A 14,597-nucleotide genomic window follows, 5' to 3' on the forward strand; every position below is an offset into this window, starting at 1 on the left:
AATATTCTGTTTAGAGACAATTCCTTCTTTTCTAAATTTTTTTTAGCAAGAGTTATACATTATTTTTTTTTAAAAAAAAATTGTACCTTTACACAGTCACTGACCATTTCTTGAATTCTTGAGAAATCATATTGTATATATCCACTCACTTATTTCTCCAGAATGGCGTAGCTACGCTAAGTTAATAATCGGGTGGTAGATTTGCATCAATGGACAAGAGTTTGAATTGTGACAACTTGCATGCGACAAATAATCCTTCCACCCAAGGATTGTTTAGTACTTAATTTACCTTCATTCATTAAGTTATGAGGTCGACCATGAGAGACACTTGATGTGAGCGTAATCACATTTTGCATTATTGAACTATTAAAGAATCATATTATTTTCACATTCATACTCTAAATTTTCCTCCATCTCAAATCTTAATTATTATTCTTGATAAAATTGTGGAATGCAAAATAACTAACCAATAAATCATTGTGTAAACATATTCTTGGCTGCTGCCAAGCGCAAAGTCTTTCATGATTTATTTTTTTTTCAGATTGTTTTTTCCAGTACTGGATGGGGCCCTGAGATGACGGTATCACATTTTGTTACAATTGTAAATATATTCTTTAATTTGTGGAGTTTTCCCCCTGAAAAAACAATTAACTGAACCTAATATTTTGATCTCAAATTCATTTGATATCTATCTGTATAATAAACAAATATTAAAAAAATAAATTTAAAATAAAAATTAGATCCACATGAATTCATTCGCTTCCAAAATTAAGTGCTCCATTCCATTAACGTAATTAATTACACGGTTTATTTGAAAGGACAAAATCTAAAAATATATATATAAATAAATGAAAAAAAATTCTCATTTGTTGGAAAATTTACTTTTAAAACTAATTAATAGTTTTATTTAAATAACTTTATATTTAGAGAATTTTCATAAATATTTTTAAATAAATATATAATTATATATATATATAAGTTTCTTTTATCAAAACAATCTAATTTATTTATGATATAATTCATGACACAACTTGCCACTACCACCATTTACGTTTTTCTTTTTCTATGGACCAATTCATTGGGAATAAAGATTGTCTTTAAATTTTTTTAATTTGTATCTTATGTTTCATACGTTTCAATTGGCATGGGTTGACCCAACCACAACCGCTAATTGGATTCTGATCCTACCGAAGAATCCGGAACTATGTAGATCACCACTTGTTAGAGGGCTAGTCGGAGTCACCCTCAGATGCCTAAGTCAGACATAGATCATAGAAAAGATGGAATAGTAGAGAAAGAAAAACATAATTAGGATTTGATACAATGATATTTTTTTTATCACTTTTAATTATAAATTGGGAAATGATACTTAGCATGAAAAATCTAACATGAATGGAGTATGACACTCACAACTGTATACAATGGGTCACACTGCATGCCATGGGATTCACTGCCAATGTGAGTGTCATGTTTCATTCATGTTGGAATTTTTTATGCTAAGTATCATTTCCCTAAATTTATTTATAGAAACATGCTTTCAAAACCTAACGGTCTGCGGATTGCTAATAGTATGTGGGCCATGTTCTCGTACAAGTTAATTATGAACAATTGGGCTGAATTTATACCATGTGGGCCGAATCTATTGGGCTGAAAGGGGATCTTAGTAGAAAGGGGCATGCAATAGGATTGTGTTTGGAGATGGGAAGAAGGATTCCATGTCTTTTTACAGGAATATTAATTAGATGAGATATTGATAGGCAGGCAGGTTCTTGGATTAGACAGATGAGAAGTTTCGATGGGCAACTTTTATAACTCCTTTTCACCACCATTGAGATATCCATTTACGTGAGAATAAGAACGACTTCTTCGTTTCAGCTCAACGGGACACACTTGCGTTACAATTTGAACCACTTCGTATAGAGAGACATTGTTTAATTAATCCAAGTCGATGCTTTTTTATGCAGCAGTTCTTGCTTTATCAGCAAGGTAAACGAGGAGACTTTTAAATAAATAAAAAAAAAGCTTTCGCCTATAAATAATGGCAACCACTAATTTTTCTATATATATATATTTTAAAAAAGGCAGTTAGAATTGACGGCATTAATTTTGGAGTTTTTTCAAAGTCAAACACATGCCCAACGTGTTGATTTCAGTGATTACAAGATGAGAAACAGAAGTGAACACAAGAATTCAAAATCATGGAATTTGTCTCCAGCGAAAGAAAGAAAGAAAGAAAGAAAGAAAATGTTTTTCAAGAACTGATCCGATCGAAATTAGCTGTAAAACATTTATGACGATCTCAGATTCCCCGGCGTCCACGCTGAGAGAATATAGCGACTGACTGATTCCTGCACCCATGAATTCCGCGCCTACACTTGTAACCATAAGTTGAATGGCTCTGAAAATTGAAAGAAAAAGGAAAAACAATTGTCGAAAAAACGTGGCAGATATGGATGATGGACGTCGTTTCTATCCATATTCCTCATCCTATCCACAAATTACTCTCCCTAATCAGTAGTCGGTGGAGACAAGTTATTCTAATCCTCTAAAAGAGAATGACCAAGAAGCATGGCACAACGCAATATAAGAGGTTAGAACATCCACAAGAAGATGATCAAACAACTAACAACGAGACCTTTTTTCCTGCTTCTTTGATTTTCCCTTTATGTTTCTGCTGGATTATCCATCTACTGTTTAATTCGTTGCCACTGCATGCGAAATGGGCGAAGGTGCTGAGGATGTTACCGGTGGTTTTTGCTCGCCGGGAGTCGAGGATGACGATGATCGGAGGAGCGAATCTTCATCGTTTTATGGCAATTCCGACGACTCCCTCCTGTCGTCGACGTCGTCGGATCTCGCAGATGACGCGACCTACTCGTCTCCGAGCTCGTCGTCGCTGTCATCGAACGCATCGCAATTTGATCCGAATCAATCTTCTTTCGACTTGTCGTCGCTCGGGGCCGAGCTCCCAGTCAAGTGAGTACTGAAACGTTGATTTACTTTTACATCTCGTCGCGTCCTCTGTCAGTCTCGTTTCTGCACACATGCAAACTATTCGTTGTTTCTCCAGCTTATGAGGTTGAGACTGTCAAACCTGCAGAAGAGGGCTGTCCAGGTATTTCGAGGGGAAATCAGAATCTTTCAGATCTCTGTCTGAGGTTAGATTCGTTGAAGATCTTGTAAAAAAGGAGACTCCCAGCAGAAAGAGGTTGAAGGCATCCGGCGATTATGGGTTCGATTCGACGCAAAGGCGGTGCGACAAACCAAGAAGATTCCATGGCAGGACAATATCGAAGAAAACATCATCTGTCTTTTGGCAAGCGAGAAGGAACAGAAATGGTGCTTTGCTAAGCAGCAAGATGCCAAGCCTGCTTCTGCACGAGAACCTGCAGTGAAGGTGTTTGCATCACCATATTAGACTCGACAAGAGAAAGTTCATTTTGGTCAGCGATCACTTTTTTCTTTCTCTTCTTTTGTTTTTTTTTTTATGTCACAGAACATTGAACCTTTCCTATACGTAGAGTCTCAAACTGATCAAAACCGGAAAAAAAACCACTGTTGATAACTACTGTGTGCATTCATGTTTTGCTTGCTTGGTGAAAGCAGACTGACTGAAAGGTCCAAAAATGTACAAGTCTGTCATTCCTCAGCAATGTAATTCTTTATATAGATCTTTTTTCCCCCCTACATATTAGAACTCTTTTAACCGATGCCGATATCTCTGTCATTCCTTAGAGCATCTGCAACGCAGAAGCGTTATAACTTAAAAAAATATTAAAAAAGCTTATCATACCTTTGAAGATATCTCCTCCACATCAGATTGGCTCATGTAACTCCTCCAGCTCAGGTGGTGAGAGAATAAAAAACAAACGCGCTAATTCGCGTTGGAGTTTAACAAAGAAACAAAATCAGTTTTCCTTCTTCCTAGGTTTCAATACTAATCTATTGGTATGATGCGGATAGATAGTATAATTTATGATGCAGCGGAAATCTGTCACTGAGCAGAGGAACGTTGAAATTGACAACGATGAGATAAAGGTTGGATGTTGTGGAAATTGTTGAGGTGGTGGGATCGTCAGGCCTAGACAACAAGCGTCCAATTCTTCTTGCCTATGACAGTAAAAACATCAAAGAGCACCGGAGTTATTCGGTAAAGCATATAAGATATTAAACATTCGATTTTTCAAATAGGATTAAAAAATCGAATCATACGAATTTAAACATTCAATTTATTTTAAAATTTTTATTAAAAAAAATTAAATAAATCAAATAAATTAAAATTAAAAAATAATTGATTCAATTAAATAAGTGAACGTATTAATGATAAATCTCTTATAATATTTTAAAATTTTAATTAATTTAATTAATTATTGAATTAATTGATATTTTATTAATTTGATTTATTTAATTTTTATTTAAAAATTTAATTAATTTAAAACAAATTTAATTTATTCCATTTTAATTGAATACTCCGTTTGCTCTCAAATATTTTGGAGGTCTTAGATAAAAATAAAAATCAGACCTTTAATATTTTTTTAAAAAAAATTTCTCAATTTTTTTTTCATTCTGATGCGGACTGATAATGCGGATTTAAAAATTCCTTTTTAAAAAATTATATAAAATTTGTTATGCAAGATTATTAATTAAATTTTTTATATTTAAATTTTGATAATAATTTTTCAAAGATTATTAAATTATTTAATCTATCTTTAAACTTTTTAATATTAATAATAAATCTATCAAGTGTCTTTTTGATATTAATAAATTCTTTTATTTTTCTTATATATTCAAAATCATATTTTTTTAACCGACATATTTATATTTAATTAATAAAAAATATATAAATTCCTATTATTTTATCAAAATAAAATTATTTAAAATTAAAGGCACAATAAAATTTGATTTACACGGTGTAGTTTCAATTTGATGATATTTTAAAATTCAATTATTACTCGTATAAATATAATAAAAAATAAATAAATATTAATTTTTATTTTGATTAATTAGAATGAACACTTAAATAACTAATCAATTTAAATTAAAATTATATAAGAGATTATTCTCAAATATTAAAAAATAATTAAATGATCAATATATATCAAATTTTGTTACTTTAGTAAAAATTGGAATCCGCCAATCTAGCGGTCTCACATGATCGACTCAATGACTATCTAAAGAGGGTATTACAGCATCGAAGAGATAATTTTTATTTATTTAATAAAATCTTCTAATTTAATCAATTGAAAAAGATGACTGCTCTAATCAACTACGAAAGTCTAGGAAGGGAGGCAGATTAAATAGATAAGCATCTGAGGCAAGCGTTCTTATTTATTCTTAATACATTGCACATGACAGTTAGAGAATCCCAATAGTCGATGGAGCCAAATTGATATAATGATAAAAAAATTTCTAATTTATAATTTTATTGAAGAAGAAGAATGAGCGAAGAAGAAAAATTTTTAATGAGGGAAAAGAAACGTGTCCTCTGATATTATCACTGGCGAAGGAGGGGGAAGGTACGTAATCGATGATGAAGAAGGAAATTAAAAGGACTTAGAGCACCGATGAGAGAGGAAAAATTTATGAGATAATCAACCACTAAGATTTTTAAGAGATCGATATTGAAAAAAATGATTATTTATAAGATATATAATTAAAAATAGTAATTATAAAAAATCTACTACAAATGAAATAAAAATTTTAATATTTAAAGACAATGTTTTCTTTAAAAAATTGAATAAATAAAATATTAAAAATTATGACCCCAATTTAAATATTTTGTTTTAAAAAAAATTTAATAAAAAGAAATTTCAAGTATTAAAAATAATGGATCCTAATAAAATTGGGGACTTTAAGGCCAATGCCTCAAGCCGACTTAAGTTTCTCTCTCTCTCAGATTGTTGTGGCTAATGAAACAGCGCAAAGTAATAAGGAAAGAAGAAAAGTTAGATTACTATTACGACAATCAAATAAGTCAAAGTTAAATGCGAACTAAGGCAAAGTCCCGTACTTTCATCAAAGATTATTTTAGATGTGAGACATCAAATAAATCAAAGTTAATAGGATATTTGATGATGGAAAAATTTAAATGGAGCTACAATTTTTTTTTTCTGCAAAAAAAAAATGGCAATAAAGAGTTACAATTGATCGAGCACTTGGTGGTCAGAAGTTCAACAGAGAGTTAATAAGAGAAAAGTCCAAGTAGATCACAGTTGATCAGATACTTAACGGTTGAAAGTTCAGTAGAGAATTGACAAGAGGAAAGTCTAAATGAATCACAGTTAATTGGATACTTGATAGTCAAAAGTCCAATAAAAAGTTGACATAAAATGTGAAGTTTTGACAGATGCTAGACAACGATATGAAGTCCCGACAAATCGAGATTGACCCCGATGTTAGACAACGTGAAGCTTGAATAGGTCAAGGTTAATTAGATGTTAGACAAAAGAAGTCATGGTAGGTTGAGATTAAAAGGATTTTAGGAAAGACGAGAATTCAATTTTGGTTAGACTAAAATAGGAGTATCAATCGATTGATAAAGTGTATTAATAGATTAATGATTTCTAAACCTCAAAATTGGGGTTTGAGGGATTTTTCAATATTGTGAATATTATTTAGGATTTGCTACCATGTTTAGGGGTTTCTATAGTGTTTGAGAGTTGCTATGGTGTTTAGGATTTATGCTACAGTAATTAACAATCGCTTATTATTGTGTCAAACAAAAAGCTAAAATCTCAATCAATCAACCCAATGGTGTTCTACTACAATAATAGTCAATTGTTACTATAACAAATAAAAACTTAGAGAATAGATTAATCAACTAATCCTGATCAGTCGAGTTGATCAGTGGATTGTTGGTGTTACCGTAGCAAGTTATGAAATCAATTAATCAACTGTCGAGTGAATTAGTTGATTGATGCTACTATTTGAGTAAACAGAAAATTTAGAACTTGACTAATTGCCTATCATTCGATTGATGAGTTTGAGCAGTCTATTGATAACATTGTAGTAGCAAATAGAAGAGTTCTGAGTCGGCTGCGACACTTGACTGTTTGAGCATCAATCGACTGATGAACATTAACATTTAACTGTTTATGGTCAAATAAAGTTGTTAAGAACCGCTCTGGGGCACTTAGGGATGATAATTTTTTCTTAATCCGATAGAGGATGTAATACTCGACTTGAATAGAGAAGAGTATAGAAGAATTTTTTTAAACTAATTAAATAATCAAGTAATCATGTAATAGAATTTTGTGGTTCGGATACGTAGGAGGATCTGATAGAATCCTATCCATACCTTATCTGAATACCTAATTATATTAAATTATAATATGTTATACATATTTATTTATTTACATATTAAAGAAAGATTTCTTTCTCAAATCCCAAATAAAATCTAAAATCCACTAACATCTCTTTAATTTAAATTTTATAAATTTTTTTATAGTATAACGGTGTTGGGATAAATTATTTTTAATATTTTATTATTTCTTCTGTGATATTTAATTTGCTAATTTTTATCTTTAATTTTTTTTCTTATTAGGTTTTTAAAGAATTTGGTAAATATCCCTAACTTCATCGAAATAATTCAAATTTAAAAAATATATATACAATTATAGTGTTAGGTCTCATGCGAGTTAAAAGAGGGGATGAATAGCTCTGATCGTTTCTCGTCATTTAAATGTGCAGCAAAAATTTTAATTCAAACGTGACACAACTCCTAGATTTTACTTAGTATTCGCCTCTTTGAGGTGACTAATTTAAGGGTCCACTCTGAGTTATCTGCCTTCACTATGAATTCCTCCTTTTCGGATACCTTCCAGAGGTGGAGAAGCCTCTCACAACCTTGTTCTTACAAGAACATAAGAATACAAATACAAATGAAAGCAAAAACACTTTACAAATGAGATATTGCTTTGATTTTCTTGTTGCTTGGAATAATCTCTTGTTGGTCTGAAAATGTAGCAACACTTTGTCTTAAACCCCCAAGAATTATCTCCTTCTCCTTCAAGCGAAACTCTACTTATATGGTTGTTGTTAGGGTTGACTTTCGCCTATCAGTCAACTGATATATTTTCTATCAGTCGACTGATTTGGTCAGCGATCAAATAACGACTTTTGAACCTTCTGAAATCCTATCTGATTTTGTCAATTTCTTAAATATCAATCGAATCAATTTGTCAATCAGTCAAATTGATTCATTTCTATATGCTTCTGAAATAACATCAGTCGATTGATTACCCTTATCAATTGAATCAATTTGCTTTTATTCAGTTATGATCTAAATCAATTAACTGATACACATAATTAGTCGAATCAATTTGAGTAACAAGATACGTTTTTGAACAAACTCTATTTCACACAAATTGATTCATTTCTGTACGCTTTTAAAAAAGTACCAGTAGACTAATTATCCTGATCAGTCAAATCGATTTATTTCTGTTCGATTTTAATCCAAATTAGTAGACTAATACACATAATCAGTCAAATCGATTAAAGTAACAAGATACATCTCTGAATAAACTCCGTTTCGCACCAAAGAATGTCTTATTTTGATATCCTGAGTCAAAGTTATGACATTCGAAAGTTTGCTCTATCATTTTCAGACTTCCTTTATATAACATTCGATTATCCTTGACCTTTCAAGACGTCTCATTACCTAACATCTGATCAACCTTGACCTGTTAGGACTTTATCGTTGTTTGACATCCAGTCAACCTTGACCTACTAGGGCTTCCTTGTCCTAATTTCCGGTAAACCTTGACCTGCTGGATTTTATCGTTGCTTGACATCTGATCAACCTTGACCTGCTGGAACTTCTTCATTGCCTGTCATCCGGTCAACCTTAACATATTGAAATTTCCTCGTTGCCTAATATTTAGTTGACCTCAACCTACTAGGACTTCAGTGTTGCCTAGCATATGATGAATCTTAACCTGCCAGGATTTTAAATCACCAAGTATCTGGTCAACATTGATCCACTTGGACTTTTCACTTACCAACTTCTTTGTTGGATCAACTTTGATCCCACTTGAACTTTCCATTTCGTGCCAAGTATCTAGTCATCTATGACCCACTTGGACTTTCCATCTTGTGCCAAGTGTCTGGTTCTCCACGATCCACTTGGACTTAATTCCTGTCTTGTGTCAAGTGTCTGATCCTCTATGACCCACTTGGACTTTCCACCATCAAGTATCCGATCAATCTAGACCTACTTGACACCTAACCAACATATTAATCAAATATTAAAACTCAACTTGAGTTAAACTAAGCTTGGTCAATCTAGTTAACCTTGACTTGAGGTAGATTGTACCAACAATCTCTCCTTTTTTGATGTTTGACAATATGTTTAAGTTAGACTAGCTAACTCATTAGCCCAGCTTCTTTCATCATCTTTCTTCTCATGCCAAAGTATAAATGTAGATTTCGTAACTTAAATGCTACATATAGGTGGTAATAAGATATTTGGGAAGGACATGAATATTCGATCCTTCGATGGATATGAGGATGAAGATGAAAGTTGAATACTTGATAGGGATGAGGATGGGGATGATAATGAATATACTAATTGAGGATGGGGATGGAGGATATGAAATCCAACCCAAATTCGACCCATTGTCATCCCTAAGTGTAACAAATGAATTTATTGGAGTAATTGACAACTAGTGATGATCAATTGATTGATAGATGAAAATCAACTCAACCTAAAGACTATAAAGAATAGTTTCGAGGAGGTTTTCGAAGTCATTTCTTAGGAGTTTTGGAGACATGTGCCACTGTATTTCCAGACCTCATGTGGCATTTCAAAAGCATTCAATAGCGATCAAAAGTGATTTTCATTTGTGTAAATTGTTGTTTACATTGTATTTCATTTTGATTCTTTATTATTTTTTTTTATCAATGTTGCTTGTAAAAAGAGAAAATTGTAAGAAGTTTCTTCACCTCTAAAAGGTATCGAATAAAGAGAAAGCTAGTGGATTCTTGCTAGGACGGTAGGTCTTGGAGTATGAGCTGATGGTTCCAAGCCACGTTAATTTAGTTTGTCTTTGTGCCTGTCTTCTCTTTTATTTTGTATATGTTTGTTTCTGCTATGTATAACTCATTGTAGATGAGCACACACTAACGATTGATAGAGAGTTTCGAATCAGTATTCAGGGTCTTGGATTGCAGAAGTATAGATTGTGGAGGGACCATGTTTAGTTATGACTTATCTCTGTGTGGACCATATTGTGTGGTGGTCTATACCTGCAAAGATCAGGTCCAATCATATCTTCATAATTCCTTATGTAATTGGGTTGAAAGATCAAGCTTAACATAGAGAATTTAAGAGACTCAGAAGTGACCAGAGAAGAGAGCTCAGGCAGCTCGGATCAGAGAACTTGAGAAGCTCAGAGCGCTTAGAGAAAGAGCTCAGGGAGCTTAGATCGAAGAACTCAAGGAACTTTAGATGCTTGGATCGGGCAACTCTGAGTGCTTGGAGGGGAGAGCTGGTTAGGAGACTTGGGTACGAAGTCATATGAGGTATTCTAGAGGACAAAACTATGTGGAGAGCTTGAAAAACTAAGTGGGATGAAAAACTCAAGAACTCGAGTTGTACCAGGCACTTTGGAGTCTAAGTTGACTTAGATTAAAGTCATATAGGCATGTCTTACCCACCTAAAGTGGGTTCAACATTGGCGATATCAATTTATTTTACACAAACTATCGTGTATCACCTAGTTCATAGTTTCAGTTCTAAAATACAAAACAGATCAAACTGCTCTGGACGTGCTGCTTACCTCAATCTGTTTGTGGTTACATGAATCATTGGCCACGAATGAATTATCTTTAGGAAAGCCATCATAGCTTTTCTTCTTTTGCTTCTAGGGAAGTTTAAATGGAATTCCTTGCATTCCCTGAAACCTCTAGTCTGATTTGATTTTGTTCATAAGGCAGCTAACATAATTGGAAAGCCATCATATCGTTCTTCTTTTGCTTTCAGTGAAGTTTCTTTTTTTCTGGACTTCCTTACAAATTCTGAATCATCGCCCTGATTTGATGTTGTTCATGTGGTTTCAGTTTGCTTCTTGACTGGTTTTCTTATTGCTCTTGGTTATCATGTCAAAGTATATATATATGTGAATTTTTTATGATGCCCTCTAGTCTTTTAAAATTATCTTACTACTATTCTTACGCTCTGTTTGAATGGAGTGAAAGAAGGTTCATTAACGGAAAGGGAAGGGAGGGAAAGGGAGGGGAAGAGAAGTATTTATGTTCTCTTTGTTTGAGAGGAACGAAAGGTTCATTAACGTAACATGTATTACCGTGTTTGAGAGGAAAGGAAAGAGAATGAAAGTTAAATATATAAAATTACAACAATACCTTTACTTTTTAAAATAAATTTACATATGAAAAAAATATGTATAGCTCATTAAATCTATAAATATAAGATTTTTCTTACCAAAATCACCCTGTGAGATCTACAAAAATTAATATTTATGACTTAAATAAATAAAAAATTTAAAGAAATAATGAATAGATATATAATAAATATGTTAAATATAAAATCTATATTTTGATATAATAAAGGATAAATTAATATTTTTACTTATATTTTTATAAAAATTTATTGATGTAAGAAAGGAATGAAAAGATGGTGTTCAACAAGAAAAATTTAAAAAATTTAAATTAAATAAATTAAATAAGTCATTTGAGAATTAGATATTTTAAAATAAATAATAAACTTGTCTTTTTTTTCCACCCTCTAAATTAAAGTATAAAAAATCAACCTTTTCACATGTAAGAAAAATTAAAATTTATTCTTCCCTATCCTTTGCTCATTTCTTTTCAAATAAGATTTAAAATTTCCTATTCTTTATTTACCTTTCTTTCTCCTCCAATCACCTCCTCCCAAACCAGCATTAGAGTCACTAATTGATGTGGAAATGTTGCCATCGTCACTGGTACCATGCCCGGCAAGCGTGACTGCGTGGGCACTGGCATGTAGCGATCCACATCTCATCTCTCTCGCATCGCAGCAGCAACCGCCTCGCCTCGTCATCGGTCCTGCTGTACAGCTGTGGAGGCCGTGGGACAGGCACTCACGACCATCGCTGGTGGATAGAACAGCAACGCAATCGGAAACTCCGCCGAAAACGCCAAAACGGCAGGCCACCTCTCGCTTTCAGTAGCCCTCCCTGCTTAATGAGGCCAGCCTCATTAAATGGCAGACCTCTCTTCCATCTTCTCCGGCCAGCCGTCATTAGTTAATCCCACATATCTACCTCATCAGATTCTGCCTTTTCGCTTTTTAGCTTCAGACATCGATTTCTACCCATCAATTTCGTCAATAATTTACTACTTATTCCGTCTTTGATCATTGATTACGCCACTACTAGTGTTCGAGAATTAGACAGTCCCCGGCACTACTCACTTACACTGGACGATGGCTGCTCCGACCAACACTGGAGATGCCCAAGGCGTCTTCTTGCTCATCTGCTTCCTCTTCTTCGCGTGCCGATTTAGCTGCGCGCAGCAGCTGCCCGGCACGTGGGAGGTGGTGCTGGAGAACGCCGGCATCGCCTCCATGCACACCGCCGTGACCCGGTTCGGCACCGTGGTCCTCCTCGACCGCACTGGCATCGGCCCCTCCCGCCTCCTACTCCCTCGCGGCCACTGCCGCGTCGACCCCACCGACACGTTCCTCCCCGCCGGCGGCCAGGACTGCTCTGCCCACTCCGCCCTCTTCGACCCCTCTACCCGCCGCCTCCGCCCCCTCTCCATCGTCACCGACACCTGGTGCTCCTCCGGCCAGTTTCTCCCCAACGGCACCCTCCTACAGTCAGGCGGCGACCTTGACGGCCTCCGCAAGCTCCGCGCCTTCTCCCCCTGCTCCTTCGAAGACGGCCGATGCGACTGGAAGGAACTCGAATCGCCGCGCCTAGCCGACGGTAGGTGGTATGCCACCAACCAGATACTTCCCGACGGCTCCGTTGTCATCATCGGCGGCCGCGCCGCTCCTTCCATGGAGTTCTACCCTCCTTCCCGAGCCTTGCGCCCCTTCCCCTTTCTCGACGCCGCCAGGGATGCCCAGATGGACAACCTCTACCCCTTCGTCCACCTCCTTCCCGATGGCCGCCTCTTCGTTTTTGCCAACGTCCGCTCCATCCTCTACGACATTGAGACCGGCGACGTGGTCCGCGAGTACCCGGTGCTCGACGGAGGGCCGAGGAACTACCCATCCGGCGGCTCTTCTGTCATGCTACCCCTCGACGCTGCTGACGGCTACTCGCGGGCGGAGGTGGTGGTATGCGGTGGCGCCCAGTACGAGGCGTTCCTCCACCAGCAGACCGACGCGCCAGCCTCCACCACGTGCGGCCGGATAGCGGCCACCGACCCTGACGCCGCCTGGGCCCTGGAGGAGATGCCGTTCCCGAGAGTCATGGGGGACATGGTGATGCTGCCCAACGGGCAAGTCCTCATCATCAATGGCGCGCAGACCGGTTCGCAGGGCTACGGAATGGGCTCTAACCCCTGCCTGAATCCGGTCGTTTACCGGCCCGACCAACCCACCGGCACGCGGTTCATGGTGCTGACCCCAACCGAAATCCCTCGGATGTACCATTCGACGGCCAATCTCCTGGCCGACGGCCGGGTCCTAGTGGCGGGGAGCAACCCCCACTACTTCTACCGCTTTGAGGGGGCCTTCCCTACGGAGCTCCGGCTGGAAGCGTTCTCACCAGAGTACCTGGCGGCCGACAAGGACGGTCTACGGCCGTCGATCAAGTCGGCTCCGGAGAAGGCGTGGTACGGGGACGACTTCGAGGTGGTGGTGGAGACAGCGCTGCCTCTGGTGGGGCAGGTGGAGATGAACCTGCTGAGCGCGCCCTTTGCCACACATTCCTTCTCGCAAGGGCAGAGAATGGTGAGGCTGTCCGTGTCGTCGACGGTTGCGGTGGCGGAAGGCGGGGCGCTCTACAGATATAGAGTCGTGTGTAAGGCGCCACCGGATGGAAGGGTGGCGCCGCCAGGGTACTACATGACTTTCGCCGTGAACCAGGGCGTGCCCAGCGTGGCCCGGTGGGTCCAGCTGTTACTTTAGAAGCTTGCTAAATAAAAAACTAAACTATAAAAAGTTCATTTCTCAATAATTAGTTATTTTTAAAAAATATCTCCATTTAATATTTATTAATTTTTTTATATTTCATTTTAAATGCTTTCTATAAAAAAATGGAAAAGATGTTAAAAATTTAATGTGTCATTAAATTAAAAGTGATAATTTGTTACTCCACAAGTGGTATTCTTATATCTTCTTTGCAGATTGAGTTATTACTTCAATGCTTTCTAGGGTATAACCGAGTTGTTTATAACAAAATAAATTTATATAAGAGGATGAGATTGATCCTGTGAGACTAAAGTTGATAGATTCTACCTTTTAAAGTTGATAGATTCTACCTTTTTACAAAAGAGTTATTACTTCAACAATAAATAATAAGCTTTTATGAGCATCAACAGTAATATTCTTTTTGTGAGATTTATCGTGTTAATTAGGAGACTATACGGTCCAATCAAGCCTATCTTGCACACGATAGGGTTAAAATGGTTTTATTTTACTCCAT

General features: G+C 36.4%; 2 protein-coding genes across 2 annotated transcripts; both read left to right on the forward strand.

Annotated features, from left to right (window-relative positions):
- Positions 1-2,566: 2,566 nt before the first annotated feature.
- Positions 2,567-3,671, forward strand: LOC141829332 (uncharacterized). Its single transcript, XM_074716785.1, has 2 exons — positions 2,567-2,976; positions 3,101-3,671. Exons 1-2 carry the CDS (start codon positions 2,720-2,722, stop codon positions 3,393-3,395), a joined length of 552 nt encoding a protein of 183 aa, XP_074572886.1. The 5' UTR covers positions 2,567-2,719; the 3' UTR covers positions 3,396-3,671.
- Positions 3,672-12,248: 8,577 nt separating this feature from the next.
- LOC141829638 (aldehyde oxidase GLOX) lies at positions 12,249-14,129 on the forward strand. The gene has a single exon (XM_074717158.1). The coding sequence runs from the start codon at positions 12,425-12,427 to the stop codon at positions 14,078-14,080; it is 1,656 nt and encodes a 551-aa protein (XP_074573259.1). The 5' UTR covers positions 12,249-12,424; the 3' UTR covers positions 14,081-14,129.
- Positions 14,130-14,597: the final 468 nt, after the last annotated feature.

This window comes from Curcuma longa, chromosome 5 (assembly GCF_044706935.1).
Source record: "Curcuma longa cultivar G26 ecotype Majalengka, Jawa Barat chromosome 5, ITB_CL_G26_1.1, whole genome shotgun sequence".
Lineage (NCBI taxonomy): Eukaryota > Viridiplantae > Streptophyta > Magnoliopsida > Zingiberales > Zingiberaceae > Curcuma > Curcuma longa.